At 39.1% G+C, this 23,617-nt stretch overlaps 2 protein-coding genes across 2 annotated transcripts in view; one reads left to right on the plus strand and one right to left on the minus strand.

Moving 5' to 3' along the window:
* necab3 (N-terminal EF-hand calcium binding protein 3) overlaps positions 1–16,121 on the minus strand; it is a 33,499-nt gene extending 17,378 nt beyond the window's left edge. The window contains exons 1-3 of the mRNA XM_035661273.1: positions 15,838–16,121; positions 10,035–10,059; positions 1,328–1,436 (exon numbers count right to left, since the gene is read on the minus strand). Of these exons, the coding sequence (XP_035517166.1) occupies positions 1,328–1,436; positions 10,035–10,059; positions 15,838–15,960 (257 nt within the window). The 5' untranslated portion in view covers positions 15,961–16,121. The remainder of the gene's footprint in view (positions 1–1,327; positions 1,437–10,034; positions 10,060–15,837) is intronic.
* Positions 16,122–16,906: 785 nt separating this feature from the next.
* Positions 16,907–23,374, plus strand: rbck1 (RanBP-type and C3HC4-type zinc finger containing 1). The gene is made up of 13 exons (XM_035662891.1): positions 16,907–17,131; positions 17,224–17,271; positions 17,677–17,821; positions 18,060–18,156; positions 18,584–18,782; positions 19,056–19,198; positions 19,289–19,462; positions 20,085–20,245; positions 20,417–20,513; positions 20,811–20,990; positions 21,088–21,186; positions 22,180–22,323; positions 22,431–23,374. The coding sequence occupies exons 2-13, from the start codon at positions 17,232–17,234 to the stop codon at positions 22,509–22,511; spliced, it is 1,560 nt and encodes a 519-aa protein (XP_035518784.1). The 5' UTR covers positions 16,907–17,131; positions 17,224–17,231; the 3' UTR covers positions 22,512–23,374.
* The last annotated feature ends 243 nt before the right edge of the window (positions 23,375–23,617 follow it).

Consider the following 23,617-nt stretch of genomic DNA (forward strand, 5'->3'; position numbering starts at 1 on the left):
TGCACCTTAATGCCATTGTAATAGTGGCTTTTCTTTTTAACTTACTCCACTGTTGTAAAAACATTTAAATCAATACTACTTTGTTTCCCAGTCATGGCAGAAATTATTACATTGGAGGCTAAATTGTTCTTAGTATGACGGTTTGATAAAGGTAGTACCATTACTACACAAAAAGTTCCCCTGTTGCTCTAATGGCATTTTACGGGTCATTTTCACTGTCAGATGCAGACCATAAGTGAAGCTGGATAATGGCTTGTGTAATTAGGAAGCTACACAGCGTCTGTGGTCAAAACACTCCATTTCTTTTTCAGTCACTGTTGTGTAAAGAAAATTCCATTGTGACAGTGACATTAAGTCCCCACACATCTATGAGGCTTAAATCATTATCACCAAAGCCTGCCCAGGTTTTGGAAATGCTTTTGTTTCAGCAGGGATATTATAGAATTAACAATAATTTTATTCAAAACAAGAGCACCTTTTAATGAGACATCAGAGTTCAGTTCATACTAACTGCCTCAAAGCATGGAGCGTGGTTAGAGAGGTCTCAGGGCTAGTGTGTCACATTGGTGACAGTCCCAGCGTAACATCCTGTCCAAATGCAATTTATCACACAGTGATAGGATGCATAAAAGATAAATGCAGAGCTGTTTCTGCAGCCAAACACTACACTCACTCTAATTGGTTAGGTGCAAAACAAAGAAAACTCAGAGACCAAACAATCACAGTGAATTCATTATTTTACTTGAGCCCATAAATACAGTCATATGGTTTGACAGCCAAGTTATAAAGTCCTGCTTGGCCTTCCAGTACTGGTGCATTGTAAAGAAGTGTGGAGGGGAAAAGGTTGCAAAGTGTCTCACAAAAACTAACCCCATGTATCACGACAGGGGAGACATGGCCTTTTCCTCTGTGGCTGCAGTGAGTTAAACATTTTCTGCAAACCAGTGATTTCACCAGCTTCCCTCGGGCTGATTTCTTTGATTGCAATTTCGGGGGAGTGGGTTTTGAAGTCTAGTCCACAGTATTTTATGTCCAAAGGAAGGGGGTAAACATTAATTCAGTGAGCTTGAGTTTGGCTGCTGGGCTCATTTTTACTGAGGACCTCTCTCCAGCTGTGAGGCATTTAGCCTGTAACTGATGACTTGAAAGGAACACATTTTAGCCCCTAACACTTGCCGTTCAGTCTCTTTTCTGCTTCTTTTTAACTGAAAAGTGCACTGTTGTGAAGCACTTTAGCACTTGTAGAAATAATAAAATAAAACCAAAAACATTAGCAATTTCTCACCATGATGGATTCAATGAACCAATTCCAAATAAGAACACTCACTTATTTTGTCGGCCATCTATGGAGTAGAAAAGCTCCTGTAGCTCCTCAGTAGTCAGGATCCCATCCGCAAAGTAAGCATTGAACTCTTCAAATGACAGCTTGCCATCATCTGAAACACAGAGGAGGTATAGACATTATAACATGAAAAATCAACTATAACAATAAGGGTAAAACATATGTGTGTTGCCTCTACATCATCAAGTCAAGATCATAAAAATAATTGTTTCAGCCCCAGTTTCCACCATTCAGATTGAAGGCATGCACTCAAACACAAATATATTATCTAAACCATATATACGTTGCATGTTTAAGCCAATGAAAAACTCTGAAAGCCTTTATCACTACAATTGTATTATTACAAAAACTGGGCAGAAATAGTCCACGTAATCCAACTGTAACTTAAAAAATGGAAGAAGCTACAAATTGTCAGCAGATTGGAAATGTTCTACTTCTCTTCTCTTTCCCTAGTTAACTGTGAGCACAGCTTGTTGTGACAGACAATGCACAGAAAAATCAATAACACCAGATAAATAGCTTGGTTTTCATCTGTGAAGAAGTGCTCCATCGTGAGCCTACTATCAATCTGTCTACTGGCAAAGATTCCATACTGTAGATCAGTCAGCAGTTAGCCTGCCAGAGTGAAACTGCTAGATGTTTTAATCCTTATAAAAGAGTCCAAACCAACAGATATATATTTCTGAGCCATGACAGACACTCAGAAACCCAATCAGAAGTATATTGGAGCAAGTTGGGCACTCAGTCAGTCAATGTGAACGAAAGACAGACCAGAGTGGTCAGAGAGATAAAATGGAGCCAAGATGGCATACAGACAAATGAGTATGACAGCAAAGTATTTGTTGAATCAGGCAAACAGACTGGTTTTGTCATAGAGGGTCAGACAGCTAATGAGACAAACAAACGCCATCCATCCATGTCTTTACTGCACACATAAAATAACTATCACCACTCTCTCTCTCACTCTTTATTTGGCCCCCGTTTCTAAACCTTCTGAGTGCAGGACGACTGTTGGCTTCATAACCCCATTGAGTAATCTGCCCAAATAATGACCCTGTCTCCACAATGACAAGGTAAAATGAGAGGAGTTTAATATGCCAGATAGAGTTCCAGTTGGCTGACTCGGCAAAGCTGAAAACTCAAGGGCAGGCTCGAAGACCATCTGTTCCGCTGGAGCCTCTTTTGACACTCCTCATCATTACCTGTGACCAGAATGCGTAATGTGCTGGCCCGAGACAATGCCTCACACTCGCCACTTTGGCCTACTTTCTCCCTTTTTCAGATAGACTTTTAATCTAAAAAAAAAAAAAAGATCTATGTATGTACTTCTGCTTCTCTGTCAGATTTAGTAAAACATGAAATAAATTCTACCACCATAGAAATCAAGTTAAAGAATATAAAAAATAAATTAAACTGTGTTATATTAACACAACTGTGCATTGCAGAGTTCATCAGCATCTTGCACCACACTCCACAGCATTGTTCAGAGGCATGCAGGCTCTCTTGTATATCATCATTTGTATCAGCATGGTCATGCACTATTCATCACTTATGCAGCAGTGAAGTATTTTGTATTTTAGAGTCATCAAGGGCCAACTTTTGGTTTCTAGTTACAAGAAAGTAATTGTGCTGGATCATGTACTAAACTGTCCTAGGGCACAAGGAGAGCATTATATTAATTCTTAAGTTGAAGGCTCCTTTTCTTGAAAATGCCTGGTTCATCAATAGAGTCCATGCATACAGCTGTCTCAATAGAACTCTGTAGTTCATGTTTTTTGTTCAAACTGTTTACTGAAAAATCTTGCTTCTAATAGGCACGACAAGCATGATAAGCATAGTCAAAGACTGCTCTCCAGGCTCCACAGCTTCCACTAAATTAACTAACAAGCACAGGCAGCTCGTTATACATTTTAATTATCAGAAGAGAAGAGCTGACTGCAGTCCTATTCAGTGTACTGCAATGAACCAAGCATTTATATAGTTATGAAATAATATATTACAATTTTAAATGGTTCATGCCTTTTATACATAGTTTATTCAGATTTACTGCATAAACGAGGTATGCCATCTGTAGTCAGTTGGCAGATCTGAGACTACAGATCCCTCCACATGTCTTTGTCCTCTTACAGTGTTGTTTTTGGAAGGCTTCCTATATTTGGGGTGCCAGACAAGCAGCAGTTATGCTCAGTAGTGACACTCTTGATAATCTGGTTGATGGACTAATGATGACTGCTGGCAGTCTCTTCTATTTACTTTGACAGTTCTGGGTTAAATGTCTTCTTCATGAAAGACGATGACCGCAACAAATACTCAAGTCTGGGCCTCTGTGGGTTTATTTATTCTTCTTACATCAGTAATTATGATAGAGACAAAAGATTTTGCTTGTTAGATGGCTAAAATGTTGATTTTGAGGTGTTGAGTCAGTAAGGCTAACTCCCTCCTTTGAATTTCCAATTTCCTGTTGTGGTGTGAATAAATGGAAACCCAGCCTCAGACCAGCTGGACTGCCATCTGCACTGAGTGCAAAAAATTAAAGTAGGAGGGTCCGCTTGGGTTGAGTGAAGGGTTTGGAGAGCAGTTCTGGAGGTGAAGGGTTGCCTGTGGCCCAAGGACTGGCAGTACTATCATGCAAATTCAGATCTGTGTGTTTGGATTAAACCCACATGACCAGATATTTGATTCTGATCAAATTTGTTTCCACAAACAAAATGTGACCCAAAACATTTTTGGAAATAACTGACTGCATGCGATTTTCATCATCTATGCATGCAAGTTACAACAACCTGTAACTATATAATATATTGTAAACTTACCTAAGAGGTTTTATTGAACATTATATTTGGTGAAGAAATGGCAAAATAAGTAAATGTATATTCATCAAATGCCAAACAGCAATGCTGCTTATAATCCCACCCAGGTCCTAAAGGGATGAGGGTGACAGATGGCATTATCTTATCTGATCTCTCTCCTCTGAGCTGCAGTTGATGCATCCTCACTTCTATCACTTGCATGTCCTTTGGTGACTGATGATGAATTAAGGAGGGATGTAAGATTGAGATGGGAGGATGGATAAATTGATATAACAACTCATTCATCAAACTGGATATCCTTGTTCAGTTAAGCATTATTTTGAAACTGATGTTTACCATTTACAAAATGTTACAGCTGTATTTTTTATCACTGTGCTTGAACTGATTGTGCTGATCAGCACTGATTTGTTGTCTCAGGGCAGAGTTTCTCAACTTTATGCTCAAGACTCAAGTGAGGTCACTTGATAAGCAGAAAGGATTGAGAATTGATATATTAAACCTAGTGACTCAAACCTTCTATTGGTCATATTTTATAGCAGTCATAAACTATATCTCTCCCCTAGAATTTGCAGATGTATGTTAATTGATATACTTGTATATGCTTTTTTGGTTTTTTATATCTTACCATGGAATTCAAACTTCGTGATGTGTATTTTAACTTAAACCAAGAAAAAAACACAATCAAATCAGTATTTTTTTCTCATATAAAATGCAAGTCAACTAGCCATTGAGCAGTGCTGTTTAATCAAAAGTTGTGTGCATTAAAATGTCACTGACTTTGGTTGGCTCTACATCATCCTCTTACAGCCTTATCAGAGCAGCTGCAGTATGTAGTTACTAAACAGATTCCCAACCCAAACGCCAGCTGATGCCTTTAAATTAATAAATCATTCATGCATGGCCCAATGACATATAAGGAAAGCACATGGGTTCTCTAAGTAGATCACCGATTTCAAAAAAGACTCATAACATACGCATTATGTATATTATGAACACAACTTATGAAGCATTGTTCCTGTCATATTTCCAGCTAATGTGAAGCTATTCCTGGAACATTTTCAGACAACAACACAGTTAGTTTCCTTGTGAATAACTTAAATCATAGTCTGCAAATGAATTGTACTCTGCATCAGCAAATGTTGCTGACCTGGTTTTAAAGGAAACATGTGCTCGTTCAACAAGATACCTTCATATGTCTTGTTCACTTAAAATTTGACTTTTTATAGCATGTTTTGTAAAATAGAATATGTCTGTCTATATTATTTATCACTTGATTTGTCTGTACAGCTGTTTCATTTGAAAACAATAAATCACCAGTATGTTGAATGCAGATGTGGCAGAAAATATTCTCAGCACACAACCTAACTGTCTAATAGCCACCTTTAAATTGAACCAAGATCTAAACAGCTAAAGCCTTCATATAGCACATCGCTACACAGGAAATTACATAAATTAAAGCAAAAAAATGTAGCTATAAATTAAAATGTAGGTTTAGTCAGAAGCAAAATGCATAAATTGCTCTATTACTGAGGCAGGGAAATCATTTTATGAATTTCAAGGTGAGACAGTAAGTATGAGGATGGTGAAGTGTGCTGATTCTTCAACACAGCAGGACACAGACGTGGCCTTTACAGTTAAACAAAAAATAAAAGAGTTAAAATAGTCTAAACAAAGTGTTCAGAGGATCAGAGTAAACAAGAACCAAATGAGCAAGTGAGAAAGTCCTGTAAAGTAGGGCACAAAGTAGGCCGCACTCTTATCTCTCCAAAGGTTAGTCCCATTGCAGCCTCTCCTAAGTGGTTTATAAATTCCCATGAATGCATCACAGCTTCAAAAGCAACTAGCATTACTAAGAGAGTTGGGTCTTGTTTCTTTATGGTAAACTACTATGCACTACAGTATAACCAAACTATTTCCGATTCTGGTATTCTTAGCATCAATGCTCTACTTAGGATGTGTTCCACCAGGCCATCTGTGAGGAAATCTGTGATATAAGCTGCCTTTTAGCTTCCATATCCTGATTTAAGCCTGCATGCTGCTTTTAGATCATATATACTGGTTCTCCATTCTCCACCTCACTAATGGTCTGAAGCTCACTGGTCTTTTCCTTTACACTGGAGCAGTCAGGCAAGACGTGAGGTTCATTAAAATCTTTCACACTGGAAAGTGTCTTATATCTATGGGAGATCTAGATATCCGGACAAGGAAAACAAACATTTCCAGCTAACTTTGATGCTTAGTTTTGTATTGATTTGTATAAGGAGAACAGCTTTTTAACCTGAAGTTTAAGCTGTTATACATACAAATTTCAAACAAGATTGCTGATCTGTGACCGTTTTTCTAATTAGGCAGTGACACCGTTGGGGTTATGTAAGATGGGTAATTATCCACAGGACTTCATGCACGGGTAATAATCATTCACCATTAAATGCTTGGAGTACAAAACCTCAGGAAACATGAGCTGAGATGGAATGGATGGAATTCTTTTTTTTCCACTAAGTCCACTAAGCTTTTTCCACAGTAGTCAAGTCAAGCAAATTTTATTTTTATGGTCCAAAATCTCAAATTTACAATCTCTACAGCACCACAACACTCTACCCTTAGACCCTCAGTTGCTCAAAGACCATGTGATACAGTTAAAAGCTTTGGGGTCACTAACTTTGTCTGTCTGCTGTTCTCTGATGGACAGGTAACAAAACAGCTGAAAGATGCTAAGATGCTCTGTAGAGCAGAGGGGAACTGCAGAGTGGTGTGATAAGTCACACTCGAGTGACCCTTTAACTTAGACGTAATGTAAAATTGTTAATCTAAAATACTGTTTAGTGAAGCTGCAACATTTGCACAAACAAAAAGTCCTAAAAGTGCATGAGAGGAGCGGCTCAGTACAATCTGTATTACGTTCAGATACAGTCATAATTTAAATAATACTGGTTTATTATTCAACCCATTCTACTTGTGAATAACTCATCTTTATTTTGTTGATGTTACATACACGGTCTAATCCCAGTGGTGTTTATTATTGAATGATTAAGAGCAGTGATTGTAGCGCAGTATATTGTCTTTGAGTTTTGCACTCTCCTCCTTCCCTCTCTCCACCATCCTTTCTCCACAACTGGTTCAGTGATGATAGTCATCTCAGCAGCTCATTATAATAAAAAACCTCTAACAGTGAATATATTTGGCTGAAAGCCACAGGACAATTCACCACATGCGTACAAAGAATCGTCAAAGCGAATGTTGAGAGCTGTTGAGAAGTAATTGCTGTTTGGAGGCATGCTGATTACGGGCCCCTGTAAATGGAAGAATGTCCTGTTGATGTCCACTGTTAGTTGATTAGCTTTGGCACTTTATTTGTTGTTCGACAGAAATAAATATATTTTTAGGCAGGGCATTCTTAGCCACCATACCAGCAGAGGCAAGGAGGACAGTATTATTACAGAAAGGATACTTAGAATCTCATGTGCAGTAAAGCAAAATTCCTTCACATTCATAAATGTGTCAGAATGTGCAGATTTTTGCACGTGGAAAATCCAAGTTTGACAATTTTTTTTATTCCTATGGTGCAATGTCATGGAATAGGTCTGTGCAGAAGATAACATGGGATCATTTTCAACAAGGAAAAAGTACATCTAAACCAATGACAAACTTCTTGTGCTGATGTCAGTCCCACAGAAACAAAGATGAACACTTCTTTCTGAACTACACAGTAACTGTTTTAGTCCATGCTGCAATAAAACCACACAACCACACAAGAGACATGGTACTTCATTTTAAGAAAATAACCTACAGCTAAATGGAATTTCAGTCATTTCCTGGGACTTGTTTAAATCTACAAAGTCAAGACAATAACTCAGTAAAATTAGATGAGACAGCTTGAGGAAAAGTGGGTACAACAAAAAAGTAATTTAATCACAACTCCTGTAATGAATTTGACATCCCAGACTGCTGATATATAGCAGTGTAAGAGTATCCAGGGGGTACTGAGACAAACTGTAACTTCAGCAAACCCTCTTTGGTCCCCTGTAATGCTTCTATGATTTCATTGCTACAACTTACAAACCATACCTTTAAGGCCCCTATACACGGTGCAATGATAGTCATCTTACAGAGCTATTTCATGTTACAGTGTGCAAGACAGGACTAATGATAGGTAGGTAGGTAGGTAGGTAAAGTTTTATTTTTTCCGATCATTTAAAAATTCACAATATATTCCATGAATAATTTTTTAAACAAACAAATGTTCATGCAAACAACACAAGACAAAAAAAACAAAGATAATAAAAAAATAAAAAAAAGACAAGATATATGTACAAAACTATCGATATATCATCATTCTTTCCTCATCCCTATATGTTTCTCTTGCAAATTAATTTATTCTCTCTTTTATTCTCTTTTTTTTTTTCTTGACCGAAAAAAAGGTGTAGACTGAAGCCTAAGCTTATTTTGTCTATCCTTTTTTTAAACATAAATTCAGTTTTATCAAACAAAACTTACGTCACTAGCAGTGACTTTTAACATGACAAAGTAAAATAAATGAACAATTTAATTTATTTAATTTAAGACAGGACTAATGAAATCTTGGTAGCAATCATTGGCAAACTGTTCAACTATATTTTCAATGAATACCTGTATTTTGTACCCTATTATTCGAAAATGGCACTATTCATGACATATGCAGATCATTGTGGTATAGTATAGTGGGTGCTGTTATGATGTTTATGAGTGTATTCTGCTGTATTCAGATTGGTTGGTTTGTAGACATGCAGCAGCCGAGCCAGGCAATTTTCATAGGGGTGGCCAGGCTGAGGCCAGTACTGATTTTGAAGTGGCACAGAAATAAGTACTGTTTTCTCTGCACAGAATGGTGCTGTATGGAAGTTAGATTATGATGTTTGTATCTAAAATAAGCCCCTGATAGTCTTGTGGATATGCAGGCAATAAGAGAGAACCGGCACCATTTTATTCATCATCAGCTTTCACAAATTTTGTAGCTTGTAGCTGAGTTTGGTTCTTCTGTTTCTGTTCTTACTTTTATCAACAGATTGTTGAATCACTGTTTATGATGCAGTCAGACTAAAATTTGCTTCCCATTCATTTCTATGGGGAACAAAACTTGACAAGACTGGGCAAAATACCATGTGTCTAATCTCTCTTCAGACTACAGCAGCAAGTGAGTTGAATGCAGAGTGGGTTGGCGGAGCAGTGCAATGAGATGGGTGTGCTGCCAAATAGCGCCCCCAGTGGAGCTGCGGCAGTAGATAAATGGTTCAGCTCAAGAAAATAATTGTGTGGGGACTGACCCTAAATTGGCCACATATGGAAGTGTCTTTTGACATTTGGGCACACAAATGTAAAATTTTGTCAGGGACAGCCAAAAATGTCAGCCTTAGATGACATTCCTCACACTTACCTTCTTTATGGTACTAAATAATGTATGAAAGTACTGATAAAAGCAAGCATAGGTGCGTCTGTACATTTGTATGAGGGCTTATTATCAAAAACCCAGGTTAACTTGTTTGCACTTATTAATAAAGCCATATTATCAGTGATTCATTGCTAGAAAAATAACTTGGCTCAAGCTGAGTTAACATGACTCACAATTATCTGTGTTGACACTGACAGAGAGGTGCTTTATTTTGTGTGACACGTTCTTCCAGTCGTGGCAATAATCCAGCATCTTAGCATCATTTTAATTGGGCGGAGAAACTTGTTGGAGCATGAAGAGGAAGGGAGCCTCACTTGAAGAGTCATTCATGCAAATCCTTTATTTCTCTGCCCAGATCGTCTCAGGCGTAATAACAAGTGGAAGATTGTGAGAAAACAACAGGCATGCATTGTGACAAATTATTCATCGCTGAACATTGTATGTACTGTTTACTCACCGTTTTTGTCTGCACGGCGGAAAATCTGAAAAAAAAGAGGTAGGGCAGATGGTTATTACCTCTAGCCAAGCATCACTAAAAGGATTCTTGCAGTAAAAGGTAAAGATTATTAAGAATCATGGCAATTTGTCAAAAACACAATAGGATGTTTGATGACTGCTGTAGAAGGTTCATTTGTTCTGCTGCACCGAACAAAAACACAACACGAACAAGGACAGTCAGAGGACTGTTACTCCGTATATGTGAGTCATCTTAGATTAAATGCCACTTGGTAGTATGTGTCAGGTCTAAAATAGGTCTAACAATTATCACTTTTGAAGTAAATATAGTCATTACAGAAGAAGGAAGTAAGGCCGCTGAGTAGCAAAGAGGCTAAATAGTCATTCCCTTGCAGATGCGTGTGTGTCATGAAAATTGCTCAGGGGAGACATTTTAAGACCAAATTTCTGAAGACTAAGACATTAATACTGTAAACAAAACATGTATTCTTTGTAGTTTGAATGTCACATGTTGGGATGATGATGTGATGTATGATGTGATATTACAACTATTTATTTACTATATACAATATGTAAACATCTGTTGATTATACTGTTAATGCTGAAGAGTGGTTGTTGCCAAGTAACAGCTAATGGGGCTCAAAATAAACAATACACATAAGAGCAATGGCTACAAGCTCAGGCTCATCAATAGTACCTATAGTGAATAGATTCAGGTAGGAACATGAGGCCGACTGATGTCCCTGAGCACTAACAACAGAATGGTCTTTTTTAAAGCATCAGTCACTGCTACTGCTGCCGACATCGGCTTATGTTGCAGCAAACCGTATTCACCGGCCAGTCGCTGCAACACTCCAGCCTCCACTCGAGTCAACAGACCATTTTCACTGCAGATATTTTCACGTCATAAAAGGAAAAGCACAGGTCCAATGACATTAATGATGGCTGAATTACTGTCAGGTGTTCCAGTCCCAAAACCATCCTAGCTGGCTCATTTACTGATATGCTTAAATTAAAGAGGCTTCATTAGTGTTATTAATTTCACCTGTCCTTCCCCTGCTATGACAAAGTCAAAGGGTCTGCTCTATTTGCTGGCCAGTGGCCGCTGCTGCATTGCATCCTTTGCACATACCTTGCAATGTCTTGTTAGTCAAACTTGTAATTACATCAATGTGTTGCTTGTTCTTTTGCAGCCTAATTTGTTGACATGTGTATACAGACAACAATGAACAGTCACATTAGATCTGGCTCCTTTCACTCTATTCCCACTGGGGGTTTCAGGGGCACTGTTAGGTGGCTCGTGATTAACAAGGATCAAGGAGGCAGCAAGACTCAAGTCAATTAATTTGTTATAATAGCAACTATGATGAGGATGTTTCTGAGTGAATAGGGTATAATTGGATACTTACTAAACACAAAACTACCACCTCAAAAACTATTAAGTTACAAGAAAATAAGAAATGAGCTTCGCAGCCTCTTTCCATAAGGCACAGATAATGTGTGCATGCAGTTATGCATTGTGTAAAAAGCACACAACCTGGACTCCTGAATAATGAGGAATATGACAAGGATGAATGCAGGATTGGTTGATATTTGTGCATTGCAAAAACTGTTTCTTCTTGCTGATGAGAAATTGACAGTGTGATTGTTATTTTTTGTTTGTGTCACTAGTCTGGAGCTGGCAGGGATTATTGTAGTAATTGTCACGGAGACTTGTGGTGTTTTGGATGATAAAAAGACAATTTTTAACAGAGATTTAATCGATTGAATCAACCACCAATGACAATGCAATTGTACAATACAGCCTTGCTTCAAGGCAGAAGATAATAAACTTAAGATCATCTGAAAACAACAGCATAATGACTTCAACACGCATGAGTGAGCAACACTGACATGAGAAAGACGACGCCATACAATATGGCTGACCATGTGAGGGGTGTTAGCCAGCTGCAGGCAGCCTTAAAAATTCCAGTTTCCAATTCCAGTCAGAATATCAACACACAATATGATTTAAAAACACACAGCTACAGAAGAAAAAAAAAGAGATTAGTTGTTCTGATCATCACTCTAATATGCTTAATTTCTGAGATCTAACAACGAGGCAGCATCTGAGGACCACAGACTGCACTTGGCAACCGCACAAATGATCTGACAGGGTTTCAAAAAGCCCCCAGTGTAACCATAGTCACTAAACCACTTATCTGCACTGAAAACAAAGGTTAGCGTCCCCAAAACGCCTATTATAATCATCCATTGAATTGTTAAGTTGCATGCACACACAACTGAAGAACGGCCGATCAAAGTTGAAGTAGTTTGAAGTAGCTCTTGAAAATTGAATAGATGTTTACAATGGGCAGTTTGGGTGACAATTTCAATGATAAGCTTTATTTTTTTTAAATTTTATTTATGTCAAATATAAGTGGTTTAGATAATTGGACTAAACTGGGGCAAACCTGTTCCATTATAAATCACTGTCAACTGGCATCCCCGTGACCCCATGTAGCACCAATAAAGCTGGTGACTAACATACAATCGGCAGCCAGAGCTATGAAAACTACTTCAGTGTTTCAGCCTCCCCTGCTAATTTTCCCCACGTCTAATGTGCACCGAGATGTGTTTCAAGTTCAAATTTGAATTACAAAAACTAAGTTAGCATGGAGAAAACTGAATCTGCATTATGCTTAGCAATTTAAAGTTCATAATTTCTATTAATTCAACAAACACCACATTTCTTAAATCAGCAGTTTTATGAGATGCAGAAAAAGAAAGTCCAAATAGAGCACGTGTTGGCACTATAAATTGTTTAAATTATTCTATAAGAAACCAGAGGCTCAAAATACAGTTCCACCATAAATAAATCTTCATCATCGATTTTGCAAAGAAGCAATGCAATAAAAATGACAAAACAACTGTGATCTCTTCTATTCTATCGATTCTGTGTCTCCCCCTTAGTGTGTTGTTTCCATTGTTAGCGGTCAGGACTGACATGCTCGTCACTTTTGACCTACAGGTTATTAATAACAGCAGAACCTGCCCCCTCACTTTCATTTTCCATAGGTCAACAAGCTCGAGGTCGGCACTTCTGCCCTCTGTCTGTCAGTGTCTGTGTTTCTACAGAGTCAGTCCTGACTAATAACAAGAGCCAGGTCATTTCAAACCACTTCACAAGACACACATTGCTCTATTTTTGATTCATCTGTCTAGACTTGAAGGTGACTGTAAACCTGTAAATTGCTGTTTCCCAACCTCGTTATTTATTACATGAATATACAATTCACATTCTACCTGGTATAAGACATTCTTGCTTTAGGCTTGTGCATACTGTACAGGACATATTTCCCCTCTCAGTCAGCAGTCTTCTCTTTTCCCCTTTGGCACTGTAACCCAGCTTAGCAGCATTTTTTTTCTTCTGTCCTGCTCGATTCAATGGAGGAGAGGTTTAGTACTGTTAAACTTGTTTGTTGTTTGGCTGTGTCTTTGGGCTTTCCGGTGTCAGGAGATGATAATGCATCATTTACAGCAAGCTCAGAAAAGGTCAGACCTGCTTCCCAGAGCGCTGCTGTTCTGGTGTCATGGTGGCAGGTGTTAAGACAGTGGGTTTTCTCAGGCTCTGCTGACACACTGTTTTGTGCAGGGCTTTAGATTTTGCATTTGAGAGAGAGGAAGCCTGAGCTAATGATCATTCTGTTGACTATATAACATGGGCCATATTTTCTTTTTGCCATTTGTCTTTGAGATTGATAGTAATATATGTATATTTTCCCAACATTTCCTTACATGCATGTTTTTCTTTTTGTTTCTCCAGCTCAAACGCAGCAAAGGAAAAGCAGAGGGAGTAAAGATTAACATCAGGGAGAGGGAGGACATGTGGGGAGACAGCAAATCAGAGAGAGTGCTGGTGATCAAGCAAGCCTCAGAAATGCAGAATCACAAGATACACAAAAGAAAGACTTTAAAAAAGCAGCAACGATGTGGATGATAAAACCACCTCCTATGACCATCAGCAGAATCATTAACTGCCCCTGGCCTTGGTACAGGACATCTTCTGAGGCATTGCTTTGTTTCCCGCTCGCTTTGGGAATGTGTGAGTCAAATAAATCTTTGCATCTCTTACATTGACAACTGGCTCATTAGTAGTGTGAAAAGGACTCGATATAAACCTACTATGAATGTACTGATTGCTCCATAATTGAAAAAGTATGTATGTACAACTGTGAAAATAAACTGATCTGATCATTACAAAGAAAATACTTTTTACATTAATTAATACCCTTATATTTAGTAATTTTACAGCGTCTCCAGTAGACTATTGAAAATCTATCACTAGTATCACTGCAATAATAAAGTTCATCCACTGGCATTCTCTCTGAAAATCAATCACCATTGACATGCTTCACCAAAAACTTTTACCAGGCAGACAAAATATTTACGTATGTTTTTATGCTCATTATCTGACCATTTGTCTTCATTCAGCCTACTTCACACTGTGGGGACTGGTGGAAATACCATAACAGCAGTCCCAGCGGAGTAATGCGGGGTGCCTATAACTTTTCCATTATCTGCTGCACATTGTTTTCCTCCACCAAATAATAACAAACATGAATGAGGTGAAAGGAGACACAATTAGCCGACAAACAAGGCAATCAAAACCGAGACAGCATGTCCTTGTGTGGCTATAGAGCGTTCAGTATTTCTTTATGCCATTATCTCCAACACAGTCTGTTTTAGGCAATTCAAACACAACTATGTTTTTGAGCAGGGAACCATCACGCAGTGTGTGCTTATTGGTGCGTTTGTGCTCCATCAACAGAAAAACTCAAGGTTGAAGATTAAATGCGGAGGCACTTTGGTGCTGTGCCACGTTCAGGGACATCGTGCACAGATACAGTGACATCTCTGCAAGATGTGAGTAATGTGTCCTTATTTAGAAAAGGCTGTGCACTGCATTAGTGACAGAGCAGACAGAAAGCTGTTAGTTAGTAAGAGCTCAGTTTTGGACACAGCGCTGGCCTACTAACCCACGACAAGACAGTATGTGACGGATGGATAATGACAAGAAGAACAGTGTTGCAGGTTAATCAGGCAGTGGGTGTTACTGGTTTTAGCTCCAGATGGGAGAGAGATGAAGTCAGTCAAAAACTAAAAAAATCTGTACCATCAGTGACGTCCTAAATCGACTTTAATCACATCTTATCTATTCACTTGATCATTTTGATAAAACACACACTCACATATGTGTGTCTGAGTGTGTGTTTGTGTGTGTGTGTGTGTGTGTGTTGTTGCATAAAGCTTTTGAAATATGAGAAGTGTGTGTGTGTGCAACAAAAAGAGGAGAACCCCCAGCAGCCCCTAAAACCTGTCCGACTGTGAGAGCTTAATTTATCATGCAGAGGCAGCAGCTGCACCTCTTCCTACTTTCCTCTCTGACACACACGCGCGCGCGCGCGCACACACACACACACACACACAGCCAAATACTGTATCATTGTTTTGGTGTGTAATGTTTATATACTAGATAAGAACGTTTGACAAAACATTTCTGTTTTCACTTTCATGGACATTTCTAGGAAACCAACATAAAAGTAAAAATTACAACCCTACGCTGTAAACTGTGCTATAGGTCAATACATATATGTATTTCTATCATTTGTGATTGTATGCAATGTAATATTGCCTATAGGCTACTTTTACAGTTAAGATGCTGAAAATAATTTGAGGAAGACTAACAAGGCTAGCTGCAATCATTTGGTGGATAAATGCCACTTTTGGCGGTGACGGATGAGTAAGACAGTCGATCCACTCACATCATGAAAGATAGTAAGCCCTTGTCCGGCGGTGTGCAGCGGCTGCTGCTGCTGCTGAGCCCGAAGATGCTTCTGTTTGGCCGACTGCAGGCACATAGTGATCATCTCCGTACAAGCCAGCATCTTTGAGACGAGTCGAGACGCACCTTTGGATCGCTCAAACTGTTGACGGGAAAAAAAAGGTTGAGGTAAAGTAACGGGCTGAAGGTCTTGGAGGAGAGGCAGAGGCTGCTGCAGGTGTGACAGATACCAAGTGAAGCCAAGCTTGCAGGCGGGGACTCAGAGATGCTCTGCAACTTTGTGGTGCGCTGCTGAGCAGAGCTGCCAGCCCCTCCTGCTGGAGCCACTGTGATTGGCTCGTTTATCTGCGCCGTGCATCTGGATCATCAAACACTTCATCACAACAACAAGCTCTCCAGCCTCTGATTTTATTTTTGTAGCCTAATTGCTTCGAAGCATGAAGCACAAGTTGTCCTATATTTAAATGTTATACGAACTTCGGAATTATAACCATAATAAAGGTGGAAGTTATTCTCTCATGAAGTGAATCTTATAGTTAAGAGGTCAAATATACAGTTATCTTAAAATAATTTGAATTCAATGTAAAGTTGAACGTTGTAAAATGTGATTTAACTAATGATGAATTCACGTCGACGGCAAGCTGTAAAACTACACCAGACCAACTGACACACACTGCCATCTGCTGGATGTTGGGAGTCACTGTTTACACCTTTTCAAAAAACACATACATTTATATATATATATATATATTCCATTATGATTATATTCCATTGTATTGATCATTATAGCACATGCATGTTATTATTAAATAGAGGTAGTGTATTTGAACTAAAGAGCTGTAAGTCTAATGAGTGTATGAGGTCTGGCCTACAGTTAAGTGGGGAAAAGAAAACAATAGATGGTGTGAACAAACTGATACTTGAAAGAGGTATTTTACAGTTTTTTTTGTCTTTTGTTTCTGTGTATCTAAATATATAAAATAAGGTAGAAACTTATCAGGGGGCAGGACGTGGGGTGGAGCCGAGAAACTCTAAAGCGAGCCTTCACAATGTTCCCCTTCCTGATCTTGGGTCAGTTTCACTTTCCGTTCTACCTGTCAGCGACCGAGAGGTCAGAGCCTGGACGCTGCGGAGAAGAGCAAAAACAAGTGGAGTGAAGTCCTCAGTAAGCTGTCATTTTCTCATCCAGCGGGATTTATAGACTACCTTTGTTACCATTAAGTCGACTAGAGGAAGTGCATGCGGACAGGACCGCAGCAACGCGACCTGAGAAGGTTGGATTTTTAAACTTTGTACTATACACTGCTCTGTTTCGTCATAACTGCGATGTTTGCGTAACACTGTGTGTGTTGACCTGTCTCTTTAGGTGTAAACATGGCTTCTGAAGTTACACCGGGACTCAATTTGAAGGAGGGTGAGCAGTTCAACTTAGTTTCGATTTTCTTATGGGGGGGAATCTAACCTAATTTCGAGCCACACATCCTACATCTTATAAATGAGGCAGCAACCCCCATTTCATTGACTTATGTCCCAATGGAAATAATCTATATATTGTGTGTGTGTGTGTGTGTGTGTGTGTGTGTTACTGTTTAACATTGAATTCTGTATGTCAGTGGATTGTGAAAGTGAGTCATTGTTTTGATTAGTCATAGACTCACGTTCTCCTGATGTCTGTGTATGTATGTGAGACTAGAAGACTACACTGACCATGCACCATATTATATACAATGCAGTGGTAACACCCATCACTAGGGAGAACTGCAGTGTGTTGATAGTAAGTCACGTGAGGGTGTGATCTCTTCCCTTCCTGCCTGTGCAGCTGAGGAACTGGCCCTCTCTCTGAGTGAAGCCCTCAGCAGTGGGGACGAACCGGAAGCTGTCAAACTGTGCCAGAGACTGGCACAGCTCTCTGTGCCAGTGTCCGTCAGAATCAGCAGTCAGGCCTACCCTCAGGACTCCATAAGGTGGGGACACAATCGTGTGTAGGCACGTGTCTGTGTGTGACTTCCTTGTTTTGGTTTCCATAACAGACAATCATAAACCTTATGAGATCTTCCCTCTTTTGAACGGCTGTGTACTGTTTGTATCTGTGTGTGGAAATCTGAAGATAAGTGGAGGTTTGATGCATATTTAAGTGGCTATATTGCAATAAGTAGAAACGATACAATGGAGGCTCGTTCTACTGTTTGGTATTTTTTATAGGTTGTGGGTTGGAGTGGAGGATGCCCAGTCAGAGGCCTACATTCCAGTGACTGTTGAGGTTTCTACTGACATGACAATTGCACAACTTAAAGAGAAGGTATGGATGTGACAGAAAACACTTACAACAGATGTTGTAACGGCCTTTTTTTTATTACTTTAACATCCATAACATATATTACTAAGTTGTTAAAATTCATCAGTGATAATTAACTGAGCCATGATCTATTAATTCTGATGTTTAACTTGTTTATTAGCTGTTTCCTTTGTACTATTATCAATCAGTATGCTATAGTTTGTGGTAGTAGGTCAATGGCCCTCTGTTAAAGTTTTATATTTTAATGTAATTCTTTATAGCATGACATGTAATTTATACTACAATTCTGTCATGTACAGATTGTTTTGTGTGCATTTAAATGCAAGGCACACACACGTTCTGTTATCATCAGTCATGATTAAAAATCTAAACAAAAGTAAAATCTAAATGTTATTGAACAAGCTGTCTGTCCCTCATTTTATCTTCACAGTTCAGCGATGACTTTGGGTTCGCCCCCGCGCTGCAGCGATGGGTGATCGGAAAGCGGCTGGCCCAGGACCGGGAGACGTTGTACAGCCACGGTGTCCGTGAGGATGGGGACAAAGTTTTTCTGTTTATCCTCTCCGCCCATGCTGCTCATCTCACACGGCAACAACACAAGCTGGACCAGGAGCAACAACGCATAGAGGGTCAGGAACACACACACACACACACACATGCACACTGTTGATTGTAACAAAGTGATGAATGCTCTCATTTATCTACCATCTATGGCTGGCCCTGAGTCTGGACCTGTGGCACTTTTCTGTGTGTCAATTATATTATTTGACAGTGTCTGCTATTTGAGACACATTTTGGTCAGTAATGAAAATATATTGAGGTTCAATAGGCTCCTTACAGGTGGACTTAACAAGTCAACTTACCGGTTACATCTGTTTTATGGAATGATATTCTATTCTTAGGTATTGTGGAGTCAATGCAGACGATGCAGCTTTTGGCCAGAGGGCTGGGCATGGGTGGTGGTGACAAGACAATTCCTCCCCCAGAGACTCAACTCACTCCTCCTCCACCTCCTCCTAAACCAGTTGTGCCTCCTAAACCTCAGGTCAGAATACAAATCTTGCATTATACATTATGTCTAGCATGTGTAGACTGTACAAGCATACTATATATACTATACCTTGTTTGTGTGTAGCTGGGCTGGGCCTGTGCTATGTGTACGTTCATGAACAAACCAACGCGTCCTGGCTGTGAGATGTGTGGAGAGGAGCGTCCAGAGGATTATGAGGTGCCCAACATCTACCAACCAGACCAGGAGGAGATTCTTCGAATTCAACAGGAAAAGCTGGCCATGTTGCAGTACGAACAGGTAGCAACTAGGATTCCTGAAATCTTTTTAGCCTTATGCCAAATTTATATCCAGATTTAACCTAACCCAGGTCACTGAGACTCATTCAAACATATACATATATCATACGGTTGTTGTGAGGCAGCCAATCGGCAATAGCCCTGCAACACAGTGCAGATGGAATCTTTGGCATCTTAGCTTTGTATTTCTAAAACTTAAAACTATGTATACTCTCAGTTGCCACATTCCTAGGCACACCTACAATCTATTCCAATTCAGCACAACAGCTCTTGCTTGTCAGAAATGTGTTAATTAAATATTTATTATTGAGGTCGTAGTTAAAGAAGGAAAGTTTTTTCCAATGTTTTGTCCTCTCTATTTACATACAGTGTCAGAATATTGGAAACATCTCTCAATATATTACAGTCCAACACAACCTGAACCTGTGAACATAAAAGCACCACCAAGTCCATAAAAACTTTGGTGAGGCTCTCGGAAACCACTAAAGCTAAAGAGAATGTAGCAGTTGTTTCACTTTCATTTTTCAGGAAACTAAAGAGTCTGCTGTTTGTAATGAGTCATAAAAAATCTGTAATGAATCTCTGTGTTATGATTGCCTCCTCCCCCTCCCCGGGTGATGAAGGCTCAGCGGGAGGAACGAGAGAGGAATTACCTGCATTTGTTGGCAACAGAGGGCCAGAAACTCATCTCCAACACCGCAGAGATAGACTGTCCCATCTGCTTCTCTACCCTGGAGCCAGGAGAGGGCATCGTGCTCAGAGAGTGTCTACACACCTTCTGCAGGTCTGACGCAGTAAATGATTTTTAGCTTTGTCATATGTTGTAAAGATGATAAGAATAATCTGTATTCTTTCTAAAGGTACAGTCTTAAAGTCTAAAATGCAGAATGTTATATGTTAAGTATTTCATTTGTTTATATATCTGTATTTTTCTTATGTGTGTGTGTGTGTTCAGGGATTGTCTGAAAGGGACAATAGTGAACAGTCAGGATGCTGAGGTGTCCTGTCCCGACGCATGTGAGAGCAAGCTCCTGGACCGAGAGATCCAAGCGGTGAGTGTAAGACTGGAAAACAAGGAAGTTTCACAAGTCACAATCTAAAAGATGAACTGGAAAATGATAACATACAAAATAAATAAATAAATAAATAAATGTGTTACAACTATGACTAGAATTGTAGTTGTTTTAGTGCACAATGATTACAAAAAGTTGTTACAATTAAAATTAGCACATTAGCTTTTGATAATCTAGACCCAGTATGTGTGTCTGCACTGTTTGGTCAGACTAATATAAAGGTTTCTTATTCTTTTAAAAATGTAAGACTTTCTGTCTCTGTGATTCCGGATACAGCTGCTCACCGAAGAGGAGCACCAGCGGTTTCTGGAGTTGCGCCTGAGCATCGCAGAAAGTCGCTCAGAGCACAGCTTCCACTGTCAGACTCCCAACTGCCGAGGGTGGTGCATCTACGAGGATGAAGTCGACGAGTTCCACTGTGAGCTCTGTGACGAAACCAACTGCATTCTCTGCAGGGTAACGTTCAGACATGTACTAGTATATTAACTGACCATGATTTTCTGACTGTAGTCATAGCAAAAGCCCCAAACATAAACATTGTGTGTGTTTGCAGGCCATCCATAATGATATGAACTGTAAGGACTACCAGGATGACCTGCGCATCCGAGCAGAGAACGACCAGGCGGCTCAGCAAACTAAGCAGATGCTGGAGGTAGGTCAACCTTAAAATTCTGTGCGATAACTTGGCACAGGAGTGGCCTCCTGGTCAGAGGGTCACAGCCAGCAGTCTGTTGCACTTTTGACAAATAAACAGTTGTGTGCTCCTTGGTGCTTGCAGATCAGATCAGAAACGTGTAACTGTAACATCCCTGCTACAGATAAATAAGAGAACACATCACTTCCTGTGCAGCACTGCAATCTTGTTATAGTGCACTACTCAGTATGCCACAAACCAGTACAGGACATTATGAAGGGTCTTAAATGCAGCTAAGTACATCCCATAGGAGGCAATCAAAATACTGGTAAAATTAAAAGTTAATGTCTTACCATTAAAAAGTCATCACTTAGAGCTTTAACTTATTTAATCTTGTCATCAAATGTTATATGATGAATCGCGAATAAAATTAGATATTTGTATTGTATTCTGGACTGGATTTGCTTCTTTATCTAAAAACTGGGAGGGCTGGTGGAGAGACTGTTTTGTTTTACGATTATTTTGAGTGCTTTCATCAGTGTGGGCTTTGTAAGTACTTTTGAGGCATTTTTTGTTTTGCCAATAGGGAAGTGTTACTTAATATTTTATAGAGTCAGTGCATGTTTACAAAATTAGTTTTCTAAATTCAGGCACTGATCCTGTCCTAGTTAGTTGTACTCTATGTTTTAATCCACATTTTAATGTGTTTGTGGCTCCAGCAACAACTCAGGCTTTAACTCAGACTGATTCCTTCGGTTTGGTCTATGCTTTCCATGAACCAAAGTGGCCAGGGTGTTGTCCCATGATCTAAGATCAACATTTTTAGGTTATTTTTGAGTTAGGTGGATGACTGTATTTGTATTATGTAACTGCGTAATTTAGCTTTTTGTGTACTTCGATGTGCATCGTTTGTACCAACAAGTGTTGATTGTCTGAATAGTTGTATTTTTGTGTTCATTTTGCCTTGTGACTACTTCACATTTGACATGCTTTTGCTGTATTTGAATACAGAGCTTGCTACAGAATGGGGAGGCCATGAAATGTCCACGGTGTGACATCATCGTCCAGAAGAAAGACGGCTGTGATTGGATCTGCTGTTTGATGTGCAAGACAGAGATCTGCTGGGTCACCAAACAAGCTCGCTGGGGCCCGAATGTAAAAGCATTTCCTTACACAGCGTTTAGTTCTGTATTCAGGTAAAGTTAGCTCATGTGTTTGAGCCGTGCATATGACTTTGTTGTTTTGTTTGTTGTATTTTACAGGGAAAGGGCGACACATCTGGGGGCTGTAGATGCCGAGTCAATAATCAGTCATGCCATCCCAACTGCCAAAATTGCCACTGAGGGAAGCACACTAATGAACACACACAGCTGCAAGTGCATGCACTGTCTTAAGAAACATAGACCTCTGCTGATGCTTAAGCTGCTGGCTACATTCATGTGGTTATTTTTCCTTACTTTAAAAGTTTAAGGTTTTTCAGTGTGCCTTGGTGTCTTGTTACTAAGGCACACCTTTCTTCAACTGTGCGGTAACTGTAGATATAAATACCGTACACATGCTATACAGACTGCCAGCTACATCTCCATAGCTGAGGATACTAACTCTGTGTGAGAAAATAAGCTTTACTGGGATCTTATGCTATAATAATACATTTTTTGTGATAAATGAATGCTTGCCATACATGTTGACCACTGGCTACTGCTTGTGTCACAATTCAGTTTGATGAGCCAGCAATGATATTCTGTTTACTTGAGTTTGGCTTCTACTCAATACACATACATTAATCAGAGAAAGACACCAGAATATTTGTCTTTTATCTTTAAAGACAAATATGCAAAAAATGGCTAAAACTCAAATACAATAAATTAAAATGTCAACAGCTAACATCTCCATAAATAAGGAAACCCTATTGTGTTTTTCTTCCTATGATCAGAATGTTTTTTTATTGTTGTAACCGGTGGTTATGTTTGCTGTTTTTGCCAAAAAATGATTGATTTGTTATCATAATTATAATAGCAGATTTTATTTCAGTCTACTTATCAGACTGCGGTGAAGGATTTCGTTTACATTGAATGAATGTGTTAGTAATGCAAAACATGCTGCTCTGATGCACTTAATAACTGAAATATCAGGTTAAATGGCACAATGGACAAATAATGATACTGTATTTTTGTAAGATTTCAGGATTTTATCTGTACGTCCTAAGTGTACAGGTATAGTATATATATAATACCTGTAATATTTTGGGCGAATACAGTCTCGTATATAAAGAAGTTAGCGTACGTATGTATAGGTAGTAGTATAACTTACTAATTTTATAGTATAATTTATATATATATATATATATATATATATATATATATATATAAAAAAATGTCCATGTCTTGTATCAATGAAGTTTGTTGAGTTTCACTAGCATGTGTTTTAGAGTGACATGCCTTAACTCTAA

Source organism: Morone saxatilis, unplaced genomic scaffold, assembly GCF_004916995.1.
Source record: "Morone saxatilis isolate NCDOM2014 unplaced genomic scaffold, NCSU_SB_2.0 Contig18, whole genome shotgun sequence".
NCBI classification, from domain to species: domain Eukaryota; kingdom Metazoa; phylum Chordata; class Actinopteri; family Moronidae; genus Morone; species Morone saxatilis.